The sequence below is a fragment of the Thunnus albacares genome, chromosome 7, assembly GCF_914725855.1.
Source record: "Thunnus albacares chromosome 7, fThuAlb1.1, whole genome shotgun sequence".
Taxonomy (NCBI): Eukaryota; Metazoa; Chordata; class Actinopteri; order Scombriformes; family Scombridae; genus Thunnus; species Thunnus albacares.
Genome location: NC_058112.1, coordinates 30,732,164 through 30,751,433, shown reverse-complemented (window position 1 = coordinate 30,751,433; position 19,270 = coordinate 30,732,164). Strand labels below are relative to the sequence as shown.

Sequence of the window (19,270 nt, the reverse complement as noted above, 5' to 3'; positions counted from 1 at the left end):
GCTGCTCTAACACTGATGCTTCACTATTAATAATCTAATGATGTCATATATAATAATATATCAGTCAGAGGGACCAAACCACTACTTTTACTGCAATACTTTAACTACATCAAGCTCATAGTACTTATGTACTTTTACTGCAATACTTTAACTACATCAAGCTCATAATACTTATGTACTTTTACTGCAATACTTTAACTACATCAAGCTCATAATACTTATGTACTTTTACTGCAATACTTTAACTACATCAAGCTCATAATACTTATGTACTTTTACTGCAATACTTTAACTACATCAAGCTCATAATACTTATGTACTTTTACTGTAGTTGGATTTTTTTTTGCAGTACTTTTACTTGTAATGGAGTATTTTTACATCACTGTATTGGTACATTTACTTAAGTAAATAATCTGAGTTCTTCTTCCACCACTCTTTGGACTTGGTTAATATTTACAGTAAAAGCCTGTTCGAGTGTTGCTGACCGTACATTTCTAACGCTTTCTCCTCCATCTCCTTGGTCTTCAGGACATTCCTGGTTTCCAGACATGAAGTAGTTTAAACTAGCTTTACTTTTAATTTTAAGATTAATCAATAATAATAATCATGGTGGCAACTGATTCTTGTTCCTCACAGAAGTAGCTTGATCAGGACAGTCAGAAGACAACTTACTAACTAGAGCTGCAACAATAAGTCATTTAAGCCATTAATAGTCAACTATTAAATTAAGTGACAACTATTTTGATAATCGATTAATCATTTGGAGGAAAATATTTTCTGGTTTCTTTAGTCCTCTGTGACATTAAACTGAATATCTTTGGGTTGTGGACTGTTGGTCGGGACAAAACAAGACATGTGAAGACATCATCTTGGGCTTTGGGAAATAATGATTGACATGTTTATATAGACCAAACAACTAATTGATTAATCAATCATGAAATAATCGTCAGTTGCAGCCCTATTATTATTTATTATTATTATTAACAGTGCATTTCCATTCCTTAGCTTCTCCTGGGAGGAGGTGAGTGTCCACAGTCGAGGCGCCAGCAACTTCAGACTGCTGGCTGTTGGATCTCAGTGCAACCTCAAGCTGCTGGAGGTGGAAACAGAACGACCAGCCTCCATTTCTCTGCTCTGTGTCTATGAATATCCTGCAGACCGCCTGCTGCAGACTGTCAGAGAGAAGGACCACAGTGAGTATCACAACCACTTCACTATCACAGGATCAGCAGGATCAGTCCAGTCCAAGCACGGAGGTTTGCTACTGCAGCAAAGCAAAACTAAGGACACTGAAACAGAAATGATGCTGCAGAATCAAAATCACATGTACCAGACACAGACATAACTGTAAATGATATAGTCATATATATTAATATGCATATACACACACTGAGCACTTTATTAGCAACACCTGTGCAATCTAATGCAATGTCATACAACAGCTCCTACATTAATTCTACCTTTACGAATCATAATATGTATTAATGACCGAGTCTTTATTTTCAGATGTGTGTGAGCTGCAGTCGGTGTGTGTGTTGTCGTTTTCTGCTGGCCGGTGCTGCGTGCTGCTGAACGGCACCTGGCTGCTGCAGCTGCAGTGGCAGCAGACGGAGGAGGAGCTGCAGACGTTAACCTGCTGCAACATCCGGCCGACTGACAGCAACAGACACGGCGCCGTCCACCACTGTGTGTGCAGAGAAACCCTGTTTATCCTCAGCTCCACTGGACTCATATGTATCCTAAACTCACTAAGGCTGAATCTATTCTAATACTAATACGAATAATACAAACACCACTACTAAACATAATAATAATATCACCATTGCGGCTGTAGTATGTGGTGCTATTTAACTTGATTGCATTATACTGAGAAATGTTTAGTCTCATTGGTATAATTGGGGTGGCTAAATAAACTGAAAAACAAACTAATCAGATAAACTACAGTAAGGTGAACTAATCAAAATGCAGATAAGTTAAACTAAATGAAACTTAAGTAAACTAAGCTATTTTAGTTAAATTATTCCTAAATAAAACTAAGCTGTTACTGAATAAAGTTCAGTTACATGAAATTAAACAAAACCAAATGAAATTAATTGACTAGCAATTAATGTAAGCTAAACTAAATGAAGCTAGTTAAGTGAAGTAAAGTTATATTTAATGAAACTGAGCAAACTAAAAATAAGCTAACTAATTTAAAAAAGTTAAACTATATGAAACTAAGCTAGCCTTGATGAAAATAAGATACAATAAACAAAACTGAGTTGAAGTAAATCCAATTAAATTTAAATACACACAACTAAACTGATAACTAATCTAATCTAACCTGAATCTAGTCTGTCTCTTTGTAAACTATCTGTTGATCCCAGCAGTGCTTTTTTTCTTTAACTCTGACCTCCAGCTGTTTGTAATATCACTGATGGCGGTCTGCTGGCAACCGTTGACCTTCCTGCCTACCTGAGCTCTGGCCTGGCAGAAGAGGAGCTCGTCTTCTCCTCATCCTCCTCTTTCTCCTCCTCGTCCTCCTTCTGTTTCCTCCAGGTGTCGGCTGATCTCAGTACAGCTATAGCCGTCACTCAGTCTCACAACGCCATCGCCGTCGACCTCAACCACTACTTCAGGTACTGCAGCAGGAAAATGAGCAGAAACCTCTTAATTTTGGGGGGTTAGTTTGCAATGATGGAAGAATTCAGATCCTTTACTTCAGTAAAAGTACATAAGTATTATGAGCTTGATGTAGTTAAAGTATTGCAGTAAAAGTAGTGGTTTGGTCCCTCTGACTGATATATTATTATATATGACATCATTAGATTATTAATAGTGAAGCATCAGTGTTAGAGCAGCATGTTACTGTTGTAGCTGCTGGAGGTGGAGCTAGTTTACACTACTTTATATACAGTTAGCTAGTTTAGTCCCGTGGTTCCCAACCTAGGGGTTGGGCCCCTCCAAAGGGTCAGCAGATAAATCTGAGGGGTCTTGAGATGATTAATGGGAGAGGAAAGAAGAAAAAACAAAGTTCTGATACACAAATCTGTTTTCAGTTTTTGGACTTTTTCTCTAATCTTTGATTTTTGCTGAAATATTGGATCATTTGAACATTTATTGAAATGAAAGCATGTGAGAAGTTTAGAGGGAAAAATCACTATTTGGTGGAGCTGTTAACAACTCATAGACATGTGAAATGTGACCCCGACTACACACTGCTTTTTGTAAGACGTCAAAAGCCAAAAAGGTTGGAAACCACTGGTTTCATCTTTAACAATGTGTTGTATTTAAAAGGCCTGTTTGTCTCTCTGCCAAATGGTCTGATGTGACAGCTCCTGACTCAACTGGAGGAATATTAAACCGATTCACTACAAGAAACACATCATTTAACTGCTCTCCACTCTGACTCATCTGCAGTTTAATGATGCACAGCAGCAGACTGAGACTGACTCACTGACACCAAAACAAAACAAGTTTCAGAATAATATACTGTCTTCCAGGATTTATCCAGACCACCTGCTGTGTGCTGTCCCCCCTGCCCGCCTCCCCCTCCGGCCCCAGAATCAAAGAGACGAAGACAGCCTGTCGAGCTCCAACTGCAGCCTCGCCGCCCTCAGATCGACCTTCTGTACTGATCGGTAAACTACTGAACACCACGCAGACTTCACTCATATTGATTATAGATTATGAGACTGTGGGAGCCCTGAGATAGCTGCCAGCACAAGATTTATGTTTAGATTTGTTATTTTCTCGGAGTTCACGAGTGCAAGAACACCTAAAGACAAATGTTACGATAATACATCTCGATAAAGATGACACTGTGTCCAGACACTGATGAAGACATATTATCGTGACATTTGTCTTCAGGTATTTTTGCACTTTGTCACCTTTTTTTGCACAATGTAATTTACTCACAGAGACTAAACACCTGTTCCCAATCATTGAGGAGGACAGAACAAAGGAACAACTGGATGTTTTATTGCCTGAATGGTAGGAAATCAGTCTGGGATGTATTTAAAATACTTGAAGCTCAAAGGATAGGTTCACATTTCTCAAGTCTGTCTTACAACAATATCCATGTGCCTTTTTAAAATACATTTTTGCACAGAAAAAGGACTTCGTCTTCCATCACTTAAATTGAAAGTGAATTAGTATCCTTTAAAGCATATTTTTTAGTATGAAGCTAAGAACATTATATGATTGGTCACTTGCTAATGTCATGCATCCACAGTAGCTTTTTCAGGTTGTTTAGGTAAAGATCTCCGGCCTTTACAGCAACACCACAACAACACTTTCTCTCCTTTGTCCTCTTTCAGCTGACAAATAACTAAACTCTTCATCACAGCCGACATGTGTTGAGCAGCGGGACAGACAGTCTGGTTCCCCTGCTGTGTCTCAGCTGAATCAACCTCATATTACTTTTTTTATTCCTGTTTTGTCTGACAACTCAACAAGCATGAAACGGCAATGTGATCATAGCTCATAAATGCCTCTTGTTACTCCTCTCTGTTACAATGACGACAGCTGTGCTTTGTGATCGGCTCTATCGACATTGTGGAGTAATCACAGAAATATGTCTCGACTGTGTTTTGGCAAGAATATGCACAGTTTTCCAACAGCTTGGTTTACCATGTACGTGCTAAAATGTGAAGCAGATTTCGGCACAGTGTAAACATATGCAAAGGCTCAGCTGGTGCACACTCATTTTACCATTTGCACCTCATCATATGTTGTCAGTGTAAGCAGTTATCATGTGTTTGTCTGATAGATAATATTAAAAAACTGAATCCTGATCTTCTTTACAGAATTTTAATGATTTCACTAATAAACCTGTGAACTCTTCACCTGCAGCTCTTGGGAAGCTCGTCTGGCCTCCATGTTCAGCAGAGCCCAGCAGCCTGCGTCTACCCCAGCCTCCTCTTCCTCCTCCTCCTCCTCTTCCTCCCAGCCCGCTGGGACCTGCTGGTCCTCTTCGCTCCCCCATCTGGAGTCCCACCAGGCTCTGTCTTCGGCCCACAGCAGAGTTCCTCACAGTGGTTTGACCATCGATTTCTCCGTCCCCGAAGCGTCCAAGCTGTCTCTGCTCACCGTCTCCGAGTTCTCGGCCCTGCTGACCTTCGTATCCCCCGGCAACAGACAGACCACAGTGGCCTTATGGGATCTGGAGTCGGGGAGCGTGAGCTACCATCAGGCAGAGGGTGAGGCGGCTCCGGTTCAGCGCTGCGGAGAGCAACATCACAGACTGCTGCTGAAGAGTAAGACGACCTCTAACGTACAGTAAACCTCAGCAGTAGGGCAGACTAAAAATCTACTATAATCATCTTTTTACAGTCTTTATAGTCTTTGTTCCTGTTGTTTATGATAACATTTTACTCACCAAATTCATTGAGTTCTTGGGATATCATGAAGGTCATAAAGGTCCAACAGGGCAGGAACACAAGTGAGTAAAATGTTCTCAAAACTGTTAGGAATGATGGCTGAAACTACAAACTAAGACCCAGGTTGTTAAAAAAAGAAGAAGAGTAAAACACATTTGTATGAGGTTGCAATTAGCCCCAATTTGTCATGTATTAGCAAACATTTGGGTCACAGAAGTAACCATCAGTTTCTCTAAAAGATAATTAACCGGCGATGTTTGAAACACCCAGAAGGTCGTTTTAAAAACACTCGAAGCTGCTTTGAATCCAGAATCCTAAAAGACTTTTCTAACTATCTGGATGTAAATATTCCATCTAATGTCTGCTGGACAATAAAAAAGATTTTTTTTTTAATCCGTTTCCAGAGTTGTGACTCTGTTTTATCTCTGGTAGCTGGAGGGATGCGTCTTCAGAGGTGCCACTTGGCAAATGAGCTAAAAATATTTTTATCATGCAGCAGATGGAATATTTTTTTAATCCAGATGGTTAGAAAAGTCTTTGAGGATTCTGAAAATACTGTCAGATAAGCAATAAATGTTTTTGAATGACCTTCTGGGTTTTTAAAACATCACTGATAAATTATCTTTTGGAGGATCTGATGTATGCCGAGACATGAGAGGCTGAGGTTAGGTTGTAATTATCTGTTTTTTTTTATGTCTGTCTTTCTGAAAAAGTGTCATTTTAAATTCTCATTATATCCATGAACTTTTTGTATGTATCTACTTTATGTTCTCTGCTTCTCTGTGTTAAATATTGTCGTCTTGTAGAGGTGTCTTTATCTAAGTTTAATTCCTGCTGTCTGCTGACACTCGCTGTCTTCATGTGTCTCCAGAGTCCGGCGTGTTCCAGGTCATGTTCTCAGTTTCCCAGCAGGACTTGCTCAGCAGGTTGATGTTGTTCGGCAGTGCGGCAACAGTAGACGCAGTGTGTCACCTGAACAGCTGGGGGCGCTGCTCCATCCCCATCCACGCCCTGCAGGTAGGAAGGAGGCAGCGCACACCTCACCACTGACCACGAAGTGTATCACCACGACCTCCTCTTGACCTCTAGATGGTTTTGTGTTTTGCAGGCCGGTCTGAAGAACCGTCAGCTGGACACGGTGGATTTTTACCTGAAGAGTAAAGAAAATGTCCTGAACCCTTCGACGACGTTCGGTTCAGCTGATCAGCCGGCAGCCTCCACGCTCAGCCTGACGGACAGTACGTGTACAGACGTCATAAACTCTCAATAAAACACTTCTTATAATTATAGTCTGTCCTGCTGCTGTCATATGAAACTAAACTAAAGCCCAGTAGTTACATTTAGGAGCCAATGTCAATATTTTTTAAATATCATAGTTTGAAAAAATCAGTTTTTATTTTTTTAACATAAACACATTACAAACAGTTTGATAAGAATTGCTTCAGTTTGGTTATTAAAGAAGAAAGGAAGAATACAGTATTATATAATAATACTGTTTTATATATGTTCTTTGAGCTGCAGTTTCTTGTTATCAGCCAACATATACAGATACTGATATAAATGTGGTAAATTAAAATTAGCAGATCATATTGCCCTTACGAAAAAAGCACATGTGAAATTCAGTCTTTCACATGTGAACTGAGATATTTCACATGTGATATTGTGATTTCACATGTGTATCTTAAAATTCACATGTGAAAAAAGACAACATGTTTTTAGCTTTACATGTGAAAAAGATAATGTCACATGTGAAGTGAAACATTTCATATGATGTTGTGGTGTCACATGTGAACCTAAGTTTCACATTTGGAAATCACATGTGTATCTTAAATTCACATGTGAAATGTCCGAAAACCACACGTGCCCCTGAATATATCACATGTTAAAACACATGAGTTATCACATGTGAAACAACACTTCACATGTGATAACTCACATGTGTTTTTTTCATAAGGGTGGCCATTTGGTTGGAACCTACTGGAACATCTCAGAGACATTTTACTACATTGACTAATGTAATCGTTCATTTTAATCATGTTATTTTTTTTCTAGAATTTATTTAAAGCCCCTTTTTGTGATATTAGAACATTTATGACTCCCTGTTGTGGTGTCACCCCTCCCCCCATGTAACCCAAGGAATTGATATGAACAGACTGAAAACACATAGATGTTATAACTATGTAATACATAGTGGCTTTGATAATTGCAGTTGGGTTGTGTATACTGATATTTTGCTGCTGTGTGTCTGCAGGTGTGCAGGAGTTGTGTCCTGCGTTGGACCTGCTGTGTTCGGCCGTCAGAGACTCAAACAGTGAAGCTCAGAGCCGACAGTTCTCTGAACAGCTGCTCAACATCACCATGAGCTTCGTCAACACACAGATCCGCTCCGTCCTGACAAACACACGCCGTAAGACAACACACACACACACACACACACATACACCTCTCCGTCCACAGCTGTAGATACAGAGTGCAGTTTTAACCCATTTTCATTCATGCAGACGAGGACGCGGACGTGCAGAGCTGCGTGGACGTTCTGGACCGGTACGTTACTGAACTGAGGCGCTACATGAAGAAATTCCCCTGGCCTGCAGGGGGCGACACCTCCAGCACCGACAGTACTGCTCCTGCTGAGGAGGAGGCGCAGGAGGACGAGTGGGAGCTGCTGTCCACAGAGGTGACATTTAGTCATATAGTTTAAATTTCTGTCTTCGCTTTAATGTTTTTTTTGTTAGGAAAAATGTTGATTCGTGTTCATGTTTTCATCAACTGCGTCTATATGTTTACGTGCTGCAGGAAGTGGTCCGTCAGTCCATCCTGACCAATCAGATTCCCAGAGCTCAGGCCGTCCTGAGGAGGCGGAGCCAGCCGGAGCAGCGGTTGTCGTCTCTGAGGACGGAGGGTCTGCGTCAGGTCTTCTCCTGCCTGCAGCAGCGAGACTTGCAGACCGCCAACACGCTCCTCACCAACATGGTGAGCCTGATTTATACCCTCAACATGTGAATAAAGTTAAACTGACGGGTGACTTTCATCATCGTGATCAAACATTAAACTGCAGATATTTTGTTTTTTCAGGGTTTCAGCGTGAAGCAGCAGCTCCACAGTATCTGCCTCTACACCGACGACAAGGAGCTCAGGGAGTTTGTGGTGAGTCTGGCATTTTAAATCTTCTTCACACCCGACAGCGTCGTTTTTTATTCATCTGTTTAACTGTAAAATACAGTTTAATTCAGCTTTCAGTCTTTTTTGGGGGGCATTTCTTTGTCAAACACATAATTATCCATACAGGCCTAATTGATTAACACCTGTGTGGATTTTCCATAATTCTTCCAACAAATCAAAATCAAAGCTATTCTTACGACATGTGCTGGTATCATTGATGCTGCAACATGTAATGACATTTTCACTTCAATTCAAAATAATTGATTTGTCTCTTAAGCAGCAATTTGAAGCGAGTTTGCTGAGACAATTCATTTACACAAATAAAAATAAAACATCAAAATATAAATATGACAATATTAGAAAGAGTTGAAATAAGTGCAGAACATATTTATATTTAAATAACTTTGGTGGTGGTGTGTGATTTACTGCTCTCCGCTGTACGTCTTAACTAGCGTTCTGATTGGTTGATTGCTCAGGTTGAGGAGCTGTTGAAGAGGAGTTACTTCCCTGAGGAGGAGATGAAGAGTGTTGAGTTCATCAGGGAGATGGAGAAGCTGGGGTCACTGCCGGCGTCCCGCTGCCCAGCGAACGCCACGTCACAAAGGTAAAAGATGAATCTCATAACACTGCAAATATACAGTGCATCCCGTGGCTGTGGTTACCATAGCAACATTGAAGCTCAGTCCACCTACTGTTCACATACAGTCTGGCTCCAAAGGTTCTCTTTTCCTTAATAAACCAATTTCTTAAACCAACAGACAACAAGCACAACAAAAATACACACAACAGCATGTTACTGTATGCAAACAAACTGTCTTGCTGAAATTAAATCATGAAAGACAACTTTTTCAAACTAAATCGTGATAAATCCGATATATAATCATTGGGAAAAGAAAAAAACATTTGTAAACCAAGTGTTCAGGGCAGCTGAAACCTTGGCTTTGTCTTTCGTTCACCTCAAGTTTTGGAACTTTGACCATGTTTAACATCTGACATCATAACAGTATAGTAATGACAAAAAAATCACAATAAGCTTAATATGTCCCCTTTAAAAAAACTCCAGCACATCCAGAAGCTTTTTTTTAACTTGTTGTGTAAAGCGTTCTGTACATAAAATGTATTAATATTATTATTATTATTTAGTTCACTCAAATACTAGCTGTTTATGATGATGAAGCACTCAATAGTAAAAACTTCATCACCTCTCTGATCTCTGTCTGAACATGATCATCATCTTCTTTCCCTGAATCATCTTTTTACCTCCTTTGAACCTCCACTTTCTGTCTTCTTGTAATGAAGTCCTGCTGAGTCTCCTGTGTTTAGACGTTTGATGCTTCTGGGTAGAAATGAGGTCAAGTCTCTGTCTCGACTCAAAGAATTTTAAAAAACCTCACTGTTCTCTGAGTTACCTGGTTCATCTGTTCTTCTCTTTCTCTCCAGCGTGGTTCAGATGGTCTGCAGGGAGGCGGGAGGTGAGGAGGTTCTGGAGGAGCTGGTGGGACGGAGGAGGTCTGACGAGGAGGAGGGGCTCTGGAGGAATCTCAGACTGGACTGGGTGAGGAACTGGGACCAGAGCAGTCAGACCGCCGTCCTCCTGTCCAGACTCCAGCACACAGGTAGAGACGCTACATCACCAAAAGCAGAACCAGGATCCCGATGCGGTTCTTAAAGGTCTTAATTTCATGATTGTCTAATTTTCTTTCTCCGTGTTTTTGCTCCATCAGATTTGACTTCCTGTGACTTGGCGGTGTTGTGGCGTTACCTCACCGCCCTCCACGACCAGCGCCGAGTGATCGACTGGATCCAGAACAACGAGACCTCCGGCGCCGCCCGGTGGCCAGAGTTAACCCCGGAGCTGGTCAACAACAACACGGTCTGCAGCAGCTACATGAAGGAGAACATCCTGGACCTGCTGGCCAGGTACAGCAGCCATTTACACCTCCGTAACCGTTCATTAGTCCAGAGATGTTGAATAAGTTTAAAAAAAATAGAGCAAAACAATAAATCTGTAAGAATCTGTCATGAAAGGAAACAAAGAGACTGAACAATGAAATGTGCAGGTTTCCAGGTTTTTAATAAACAAAAAAACACACATTTTTTAAAAACATTGTCATGCAATTTTATTTTTTTCAAGGATGAAAATGTGTACATTGTGCAGAATTTGCACAAGAAGAGAGAAATCAGTATTTCCTGGTCTTGACACCAGGAGGAGACACATCAGCAAAGAGAGAAATTACATTTTTCTATGTGTATAAATCCAAAATATTTCATAGTAGAGAAGATTTTTCTCCAGATCGTCATCCATTGGAGGCTTTTTGACTTTTTCAATGCTGGTATGTGTTTGGATGCTGATGACACAGTCAGGAATCTGTCACCTGGTAACAAACAAAAGACAAAAACAAGACATTTGGGGAAGTCAACTTTGGGTTTTGGGAAACAGTGATCAACATTTTTCACCATTTTCTGACTAACAGATTAACTGACAAAATAATCGACAGATAAGTTGATAATTAAAATAATAAGAGAAATCTATAAACTGTTGATAGGACACCAACTGCAAACAAGGTCAATTATTACTCTATCTAATCTATTAAATCCATGAAGGTTTTATATTTGTCAAATTTTCCCGGAGCCTTGAAACGTGACATTAAAGTTTGTGATGTCATCCCCGTGTAAAGTCTATTTACTATTAATAGTCTAGTTTTGCGGCAGGCGAGCATCATTCGAGGTGAACTGGCGCCATCTTTGAGTCCAGACAACATGAGACATCGTCAAGAACAGCAGCAGAGAGGAAGAGGAGAAAAAACATCAGGAAAGATGCAAACAGCTGAGCAGCAACGACAGACACTTGAGATGTTGCTACACGCCAAAAGAAAGAGGAAATTATAACAGCTGCAACTATCTTCGATTAACATGTTTAGCCTATAAAATGTCAGATAACAGTATTTATAATCATTTCCCAGAGTCCAAGATGATGTCTTCAAGTAACTTGTTCTGTCAGTCAGTCTAAAAGACTTTTATTTTCACTTGAAAGAATTATAGAACAAACAAAAGCCTCAAAAAATACATCAAACTAAACGCTCGTGTTTGTACTGTCACTGGTGGAGAGTCGCCTCCGTACAGAAACGACCAGTTCAGATAAAACCAAATGTGTCCCATTAACAACAAGCATAACACTCTCTCACAGTCATGATAAGTGGAAACACCTTTGATCTCTTTGTGCTTGTTGTTCGGTTCGTGTTACTTCATGTGTGTGTGTTTGTCCTGCAGGAGAGGTGTGTTCATCCCGGAGGAGCTGGCAGACCTGGAGCAGCTGTTATGGAGGTTGGCTCAGGGCGGAGGGGCGATGGCTTCGTCCCCGCCCGTCCCTCAGTACCGCTCCCCCCTCGGACTCGACCTCCACAGCCTCTTCATCACCTTCTGCCTGGACCGCAGCCTGCAGTACCTGCTCTACAGCTACCTGGAGCACTACAGGTGTGTGTCTGCGTCTGTGCTGATTAACAGCTGCTCTGATTGTGTTTCAGTTTTATTCAGTAAAATATACGTTAGTGAGTTAATTATCTGCCTCCACAGGTTGACACCCAGAAACTGTCCCCCGCTGGCCAATCAGAGCCTGTCTGAGAGTCAGCCCTGGTTTGAGATGCTGGTGAAGATCCAGGAGATCACCAGAGACCTGTCAGGTACGAACAGGCTGCTTCTCTAGATCGACTGGTTTTTAATGCAATTTAGATTTGATTATGTCGATAACATTAAGTTATGCATATTTGTTTAGTTGAGTTAGTTTTTTAGTTTAATATAATTAGTAGTGATGAAAAGATTAAGTAACATTTCTGATAAGTGATTTATCATTTAAGGTAAAAACATTCTCTGGTTGCTTTTCTCTCTTGTGTAACATTATAAATGGAATATTTTGGGGTTTTGGACCAAACAGCATTTGAAGATGTTGCTTTGGGAAGTTGTGATTCTGAGTTTTTCACTTTTTTTAGATTAATACATGAATGAATCATTGATTAATTGACGGATCAATTGATCATGAAAATTACCATTAGTTGCTGCACTGCTTTATTTACTTATGTTTGGTTTTTTAAAGATTGCACAAAATGTTTATAGCACGAAAAACCTATTTCAATGTTTTGGTACCTGACTGTTGTTTTAAGACAGACTTGAAAAATTGTGAATCCTTTAATCGATCGAGGAAATAATTGGCAGATTAATAGATTATGAAAATAATCATTTGTTGCAGCCTAATGTTATTTATGTAGCTACACTTAGTAAACGTCACTTTAACTTAACTACACAAACATCACCAGAGTCTGTTCCTTCCCACAGACTGACTGAGTCTCTGTCTGTCGTTGTAGACCCAGGACTGGTCTTCCAGGCCAGTCTGACCAGTGCTCAGGTGCTGTTACCAGGCAGTCAGGCGTCTCTGAGCAGTCTGCTGTTAGAGGGACACAGTCTGCTGGCCCTGGCTGCCATCATGTTTGCCCCCGGAGGAATCGACCAGGTAAACATCAACTTTAATCTCACCTGCTGACCAGGACCTCTGATCCCACCTGGTTTATTTCAGACGTCCATATGTGTCTCTGATTCTGCTGTAATGTGAGACGAGCTGAGAGGATTTCAAAGATTTAATTTATCCATTTAATTTGTCTGTTTTAGCTTTTATTGCAACGATTATGCATAATTTTTAACATAATTTTTTGGACATGCATAATAAAATAACAATAATATGCACAGAATTAAAACAGCATCTGTTTACATATCTGTGTGTTATGTTAGGGGTTGGGTGGCTCAGAGTGCCATGACAAAATTTTTCTTTTAAAGATACTGTGGTTGAAAAAAGTTGGGAAACCACTGAACTAATATACAGCACGATGTTCAGGATGATCTGTACATGTGCGTCCTGTGTGTGCAGGTGGTGGTTCAGGGTGAAAGGTCGGGCAGGTCGGAGAGGACGGTCGACCCTCAGCTCCTAAAGATGGCGCTGGCCACCCACCCTAAACTGAAGGCCGCCCTGTTCCCCGCCGGGCCTCGAGGAAACAACCAAACCTCTGATGTCTCCGTCTACCACCTGCTGCAGGTAAACTCACACCTGTCGGCCTGTAGCGGGCTTTAATGTTGTTACAGTCAAGACAAGTCAAGTCAATTTTATTTGTGTAGCCCTAAAAAAAAAAACCTTCAACAGGGAAAAAATGTAAGAAACCTCAGGAGGAGCAACAGAGGCGGGATCCCTCTTCCAGGATGAACAGACATGCAATAGATGTTGTGTGTACAGATTACAGAAATACAGCAGGATGACAAAACGATAATGGATTTATAATATATATGAAGAATGTGATCAAGAGAATGCAACTTCCAGATGCCACAGAGACATATACGACCTGAATAGAATGGGAATAGAGTGGATATTTCAGTGAATTTGAAAGTATATAAAGTAACTGTAGTGACTTTGTGTGTTTTCCAGTCGCTCCAGCCTCTGGACCCGTCCAGGCTGTTTGGCTGGCAGGCAGCAAACACCCTGAACTCCACCGGTAAGCTCTGAAAACATAGAGGTCATCAGTCATGTGACTAATTAGCCCAGCCTGAACCACCTACTTAAAGAACATTTTGATGCATGTGTGGTCCTGGTTTTATCTGAACTGTATGTCTTCAGATTCTGGTCTTGTTTTATGTAGCTTTATTAAAGTCGTAGTAGTAGTAGTAGTAGTAGTAGTAGTAGTAGTAGCTGCAGAGGGAGAAGTGGTAGCAGCAAATAGTAGTCAAAGTAGTGTCAGCAGCAGCACCAGTACAAAGTACTAGTAGTTTTAGTAGCAGGAGAAGAAGAAGTAGTGGCAGCAGTAGTGCCAATAGATGTAGTGGCAATGGTAGAAGAAGCTGTAGTAGCGTGTTTAGTAGAAGAAATAGTGAGAAATAGTAGTGGTAGCAGTAGAGGTAGTATTAGTAGCAGCAGATAGTAGAAGTAGTGGTGGCAGCAGCAGCAGAAGTAGCAGAGGTAGTAAATAAAAGGTGCAGAAGAAGAAGTAGTAGTAGCAGGATTAGCATAAGCAGTAGCAGCAGCACCAATAGAATTTGTATCTGCAGCTCTTTGTAGAAGTAGTGACAGTATAAGTATTAGTAGTAGTGGCACTTTGATAAATATTTGATAAAGTTAAAATCCAAATAAGACAAAAATAGAGCTTTAAGGTTGAGTAAACCTATGCATTGATTTTTTTCTGTCTCCATAGAAACGACGGAGCTGCCCCACTTCTCCAGCCCTCACCTAGTCAACAAGTTTGCTCTGGTGGAGAATCTGGACTACCTGTACTACCTCCGTCATGGCCGACCGTCCTTCGCCTACGCCACCTTCCTGGTCCAGCAGCTGAGCGGCTGCAGTGACGTCAAGCTGCTGTGAGTTCCTTCATCTAATCCTACGAGACGCGCTTAAAACGATGGCTTCCAACCTGGAGACCACGAGATAAATTCATAGATGGAACAAGAAAGATAAAATGTTGTTCTGCTACACTACTTTAGTAACGTGTGTGTGTGTGTGTTTCAGGCTGCAGCAGGCCTGGCAGCAGGTGTACAGGTTGGCCCTGCAGTGTTTTAACGTGGCGTCTGTGACGTCGGCCGCCGTTTGTTTCTGCGAGCTGCTGGGAGTCTGCAGCCTCAAGCCGAGAGTCGACATCAGAGCCATGAATGTCATCCTGCAGCACTGGAGCCAACACAACACACACACCGCTCCCACACAGCATCTACACACACTGGGTAAACACAACACACACACACACACACACACACAGCATCTACACACACTGGGTAAAGACACACACTCATCCTCCCTGCTGACTCTTTTCAGTGTCTAAAGGTGTAAAGCTGGTGGAGGCGGAGCCCGGAGCAGCGGAGGAGCTGATTGGCTACCTGGAAGCTGCAGTGACAGACAGTCTGGAGCAGAAGGGCATCGGGAGGTAAGCCCCGCCTCCAACCTAATGATGTCATCATTAGGGTCACAGAAAACATGATCGGCCGCACCAGAAACAGGCAGAACAGAATTTACATATATATTCTTGCAAAGTGTTTGATGCTGGGTGGTTATGTGCTGCCTACTGAAACAAAAGGTCTACATGGAGTAAAATTTGAAATAATTGGTGTGTGACAAAATGTTATTTTCTTAATGAAAAAATAACCTTAGAGCAACGTCTACAGGATCTGGCTGAATCACGGCTGTCAGAGATGATCTGCTGCCATTCGAGCTGGTCTCGGGTCTCTCAGCCGGTTATTCTCCACACTTTGCTATCTTAACGCACTTGTCAAAATGGCTCATGTCTCTGATTTGTGAAATTCACTTGCGAATGTACATCAATGTGTGACACTTTATTGTTTGAACATATCTGCATCAAAATCAGTTTTTCATGTTTGTAATTAAACAGAGAGAGAGAGAGAGTGAGTTCAGTCTCCTGCTCTCTGTGATCACATACACTGTGTTTTAATGCAGCTGAATTCACCATATCGTTGTTCTCATTTACATGTTTCCTGTTTCTGTTGTCAGATATCATGATCACAGCTTGTAAATACCACCTGTTAACCAGCAGTCATTACCAAACTGTTGCTGCAGATAAAATCATTATTTTTTTGATGAGGACATCGTCTAATAAAATGAACAAAAATCCAGGTTAATGATGTTAAAGCTGTGTTGTGAGATCAGCTGTACTGACGTTTACAATGAGTGATCACAGAGAGTTAGAGGCTCAAAGGGTTGAAAGCATCTGTTTCCATCTAAACCAGCTACAAACGTGTTTTAATATGTTGTAAAACAAGAAAAATGTTAGTAAAACAACTCTGAACTGTATTATAAATGTGGCTGCTGAAGAACAGACGATCTGCTTCTGAAATGTTTCCAGTAGACGTTGAAAGAGTGACTGAGCCGAGCAGCTATATTCTACTAATTAAGTAGCCTGATAAAGTTTTTAAAATTGGTTTTCTGTGCTCAAAGACTCAATTTTCCCTGAAAAACCTAAGTGTTAAAATAGCATAATATACACAAAGGAGTTCATACATATTTATATTTGTGTGTGTGTGTGTGTGTGTGTGTGTGTGTCAGGTCGTCCTACGAGGCGGCTCAGGAGTGGGCGTTGCCTGTACAGTTCTGTCAGCTCCACCGTCTGACTCTCAGCTCTGTTTACCCCGTTCACTGCGCGGATGACGGGCAGTTCATCCATTTCCTGTTGTTTGTCCAACTGCACAACTTCCCACCGCATCAGGTGAACACACACCTCCACAACATCCTCCAGATTAAAGCTGTATGAGATAACTTTGCACAACAGCACCACCATGAAGCTTACTCACAGCTTACTCAGTTTTTAATGACATATGTATTAACAAAAAAGGCATCACTTCCTGTGCAGAACTGCAATATTACACCAGGTCTTAAGTTGAGCTAAACGCTTCGTTAAGCTTAACTTCATATTTTACTGTTAAAAACTCATCACATAGAGCCTTTTCAACCTTTATAATAAGTGTCTAATTGTTGTAAAATATGAAATATGTGTGTTAAAAGTTAAAAAAAAAGATAAATCTCTACCTTCTGCCTGCTGTCTTCCCCAGGTGAGGTCATTGGCGGCTCAGTTTGGCCCCGCCCTCCAGGCCCACCTGAGCCTGGCGTTTCAGGACCTGCAGGTGTGCAGTCAGAGGAGGGGCAGTGGTCCTGAGGAGCAGACTGGGTCTCTGAACACTGTAGAGGCCCCGGGTTGCCCGCAGCACCCCAGGGAGCTGTTCCAGGTGCTCCTGCAGAGTCAGGAGGAGGCGGCGGCCTGCACGTACCTGCTGCAGGAAGCACTAGTGCAACGCTGCCCGACGCTGGCTGTACTGGCTGCCTGTCAACAGGTAAACTGATTAAATACACAGAGCGACTCCTGCTACTCTGCAGTAACACTAAAAGGTTGTGCACAGTTGCACAGTTATGAAAGAAATGCTAATCACTGGATGATTTGTCCAAGATTTTCTGTGTCATTTAGTGGTCATTTGTCATTTGTCATTTGATTAAACACACCTTAATTTTAGAATATGCACCATGTGAGTGCTTTTTTTTTAATTAAAATAAAATTGACATGCAGTGAACCTTTTTTGCCAGCTATTTAACTGTAAGTGTTGGATCAGACTCAGTAGTGGCAGATACACAATATTAAAGCACTTGGATTGGGATCAGGGCCAGAAAAACTTGATCAGGACATCTGGAGTTAGAACAGCTATTTGAGTATCTTATGGGTGTCAAACACAGACACCGACACACTCCTCCAGCTGGTGTCAATCAAACACAGACACTGACACACCCCTCCAATTGCTGTTAATCAAACGCAGACACCGACATGCTCCTCCAGCTGGTGTCAATCAAACACAGACACCGACACACTCCTCCAGCTGGTGTCAGTCAAATGCAGACACCAACACGCCCCTCCAGCTGCTGTTAATCAAATGCAGACACCGACACGCCCCTCCAGCTGGTGTCAATCAAACACAGACACCGACACACCCCTCCAGCTGCTGTTAATCAAACACCGACATGCCCCTCCAGCAGGTGTCAATCAAACACAGAAACCGACACGCCCCTCCAGCTGGTGTCAATCAAACACAGACACCGACACACCCCTCCAATTTCTGTTAATCAAACGCAGACACCGACACACTCCTTCAGCTGATGTCAATCAAACACAGACACCGACACGCCCCTCCAGCTGGTGTTAATCAAACGCAGACACCGACACGCCCCTCCAGCTGGTGTCAATCAAACGCAGACACCGACACGCCCCTCCAGCTGGTGTCAATCAAACACAGACACCGACACGCCCCTCCAGCTGGTGTCAATCAAACACAGACACCGACACGCCCCTCCAGCTGATGTCAATCAAACACAGACACCGACACGCCCCTCCAGCTGATGTCAATCAAACGCAGACACCGACACGCCTCTCTGGCCAGCAGAAACAAAAAGGAGCATTTCTGATATTTCCCCAAAGACCTTTTTTCTTAATTTTAATAGATAAAAAATATTACAAATATGTTTTAAAAACATGTTTGGGGATGATTAAATGTCATTTCAGTTGAACTTTAAAATACAAGGATCTTGCTCCAGATGGGGTTTAAATTACTGGAGGACCAGCGAGTTCACTGAACAGTAGGTCATTGAAGCTGTAGTTATTACTGGGGTGAGACGCAGAGATGCTCCAGACTGGAATAAAATCACTGACCAGCGCAGTTAATGTACAAATCATCACACCTCCCCTAGAGAAATAAGTCCAGTCTGAATGGGCCTTAAAACTAATATACGTTTTTATCTAGAGACTTAAAATCTGGTGTCAATATTAACACTGTTTATGAGGTGTTTCACTGTGCTGTCACTCCTGTTTGATTGACAGGTGCCGGAGCTGCTGCCGTGCCTGTGTGTGTGGGTGCTCACCTCCGTCGATGATGTCACAGCTGAGGAAGCCACCTCCCACCTGTCAGAAGCCCCCCAGCACCATGAGTGGACCCTGCATGACCTGTCAATCATCTGGAAGACGCTGCTGGGACGGGGCCACGTTAGGCCACTTCTACGAGGCTTTGAGCTCTTCCAGAGGGTAAAAACTTGAGCAAAATTAGATAGTATGAGGTCAGAGAAAGAGAGTGAAAACATCAGATGAGTGCACCACAGCATATCCCTCTTCTGTCTGAAAATGTGAAGGTCACCTGTGAATGTGACGTTATCTATTTTCTATAAAGAGTAGAAGGTTATTGCA

At 41.8% G+C, this 19,270-nt stretch overlaps 1 protein-coding gene across 2 annotated transcripts in view; it reads left to right on the top strand.

The window, feature by feature from the left end:
• Positions 1-19,270, top strand: part of spg11 (SPG11 vesicle trafficking associated, spatacsin) — a 33,243-nt gene that overhangs the window by 1,297 nt on the left and 12,676 nt on the right. For both annotated transcript variants that reach the window (XM_044356625.1, XM_044356624.1), the window contains exons 2-26: positions 1,006-1,193; positions 1,507-1,734; positions 2,399-2,618; positions 3,483-3,620; positions 4,834-5,237; positions 6,232-6,377; positions 6,469-6,598; positions 7,612-7,767; positions 7,862-8,037; positions 8,157-8,333; positions 8,436-8,507; positions 8,999-9,126; positions 9,963-10,138; positions 10,247-10,442; positions 11,793-11,996; positions 12,096-12,202; positions 12,881-13,026; positions 13,438-13,602; positions 13,987-14,053; positions 14,747-14,909; positions 15,058-15,266; positions 15,358-15,466; positions 16,600-16,759; positions 17,103-17,381; positions 18,911-19,111. In XM_044356625.1, the coding sequence (XP_044212560.1) occupies positions 1,006-1,193; positions 1,507-1,734; positions 2,399-2,618; positions 3,483-3,620; positions 4,834-5,237; positions 6,232-6,377; positions 6,469-6,598; positions 7,612-7,767; positions 7,862-8,037; positions 8,157-8,333; positions 8,436-8,507; positions 8,999-9,126; positions 9,963-10,138; positions 10,247-10,442; positions 11,793-11,996; positions 12,096-12,202; positions 12,881-13,026; positions 13,438-13,602; positions 13,987-14,053; positions 14,747-14,909; positions 15,058-15,266; positions 15,358-15,466; positions 16,600-16,759; positions 17,103-17,381; positions 18,911-19,111 (4,345 nt within the window). The remainder of the gene's footprint in view (positions 1-1,005; positions 1,194-1,506; positions 1,735-2,398; positions 2,619-3,482; positions 3,621-4,833; positions 5,238-6,231; positions 6,378-6,468; positions 6,599-7,611; positions 7,768-7,861; positions 8,038-8,156; positions 8,334-8,435; positions 8,508-8,998; positions 9,127-9,962; positions 10,139-10,246; positions 10,443-11,792; positions 11,997-12,095; positions 12,203-12,880; positions 13,027-13,437; positions 13,603-13,986; positions 14,054-14,746; positions 14,910-15,057; positions 15,267-15,357; positions 15,467-16,599; positions 16,760-17,102; positions 17,382-18,910; positions 19,112-19,270) is intronic.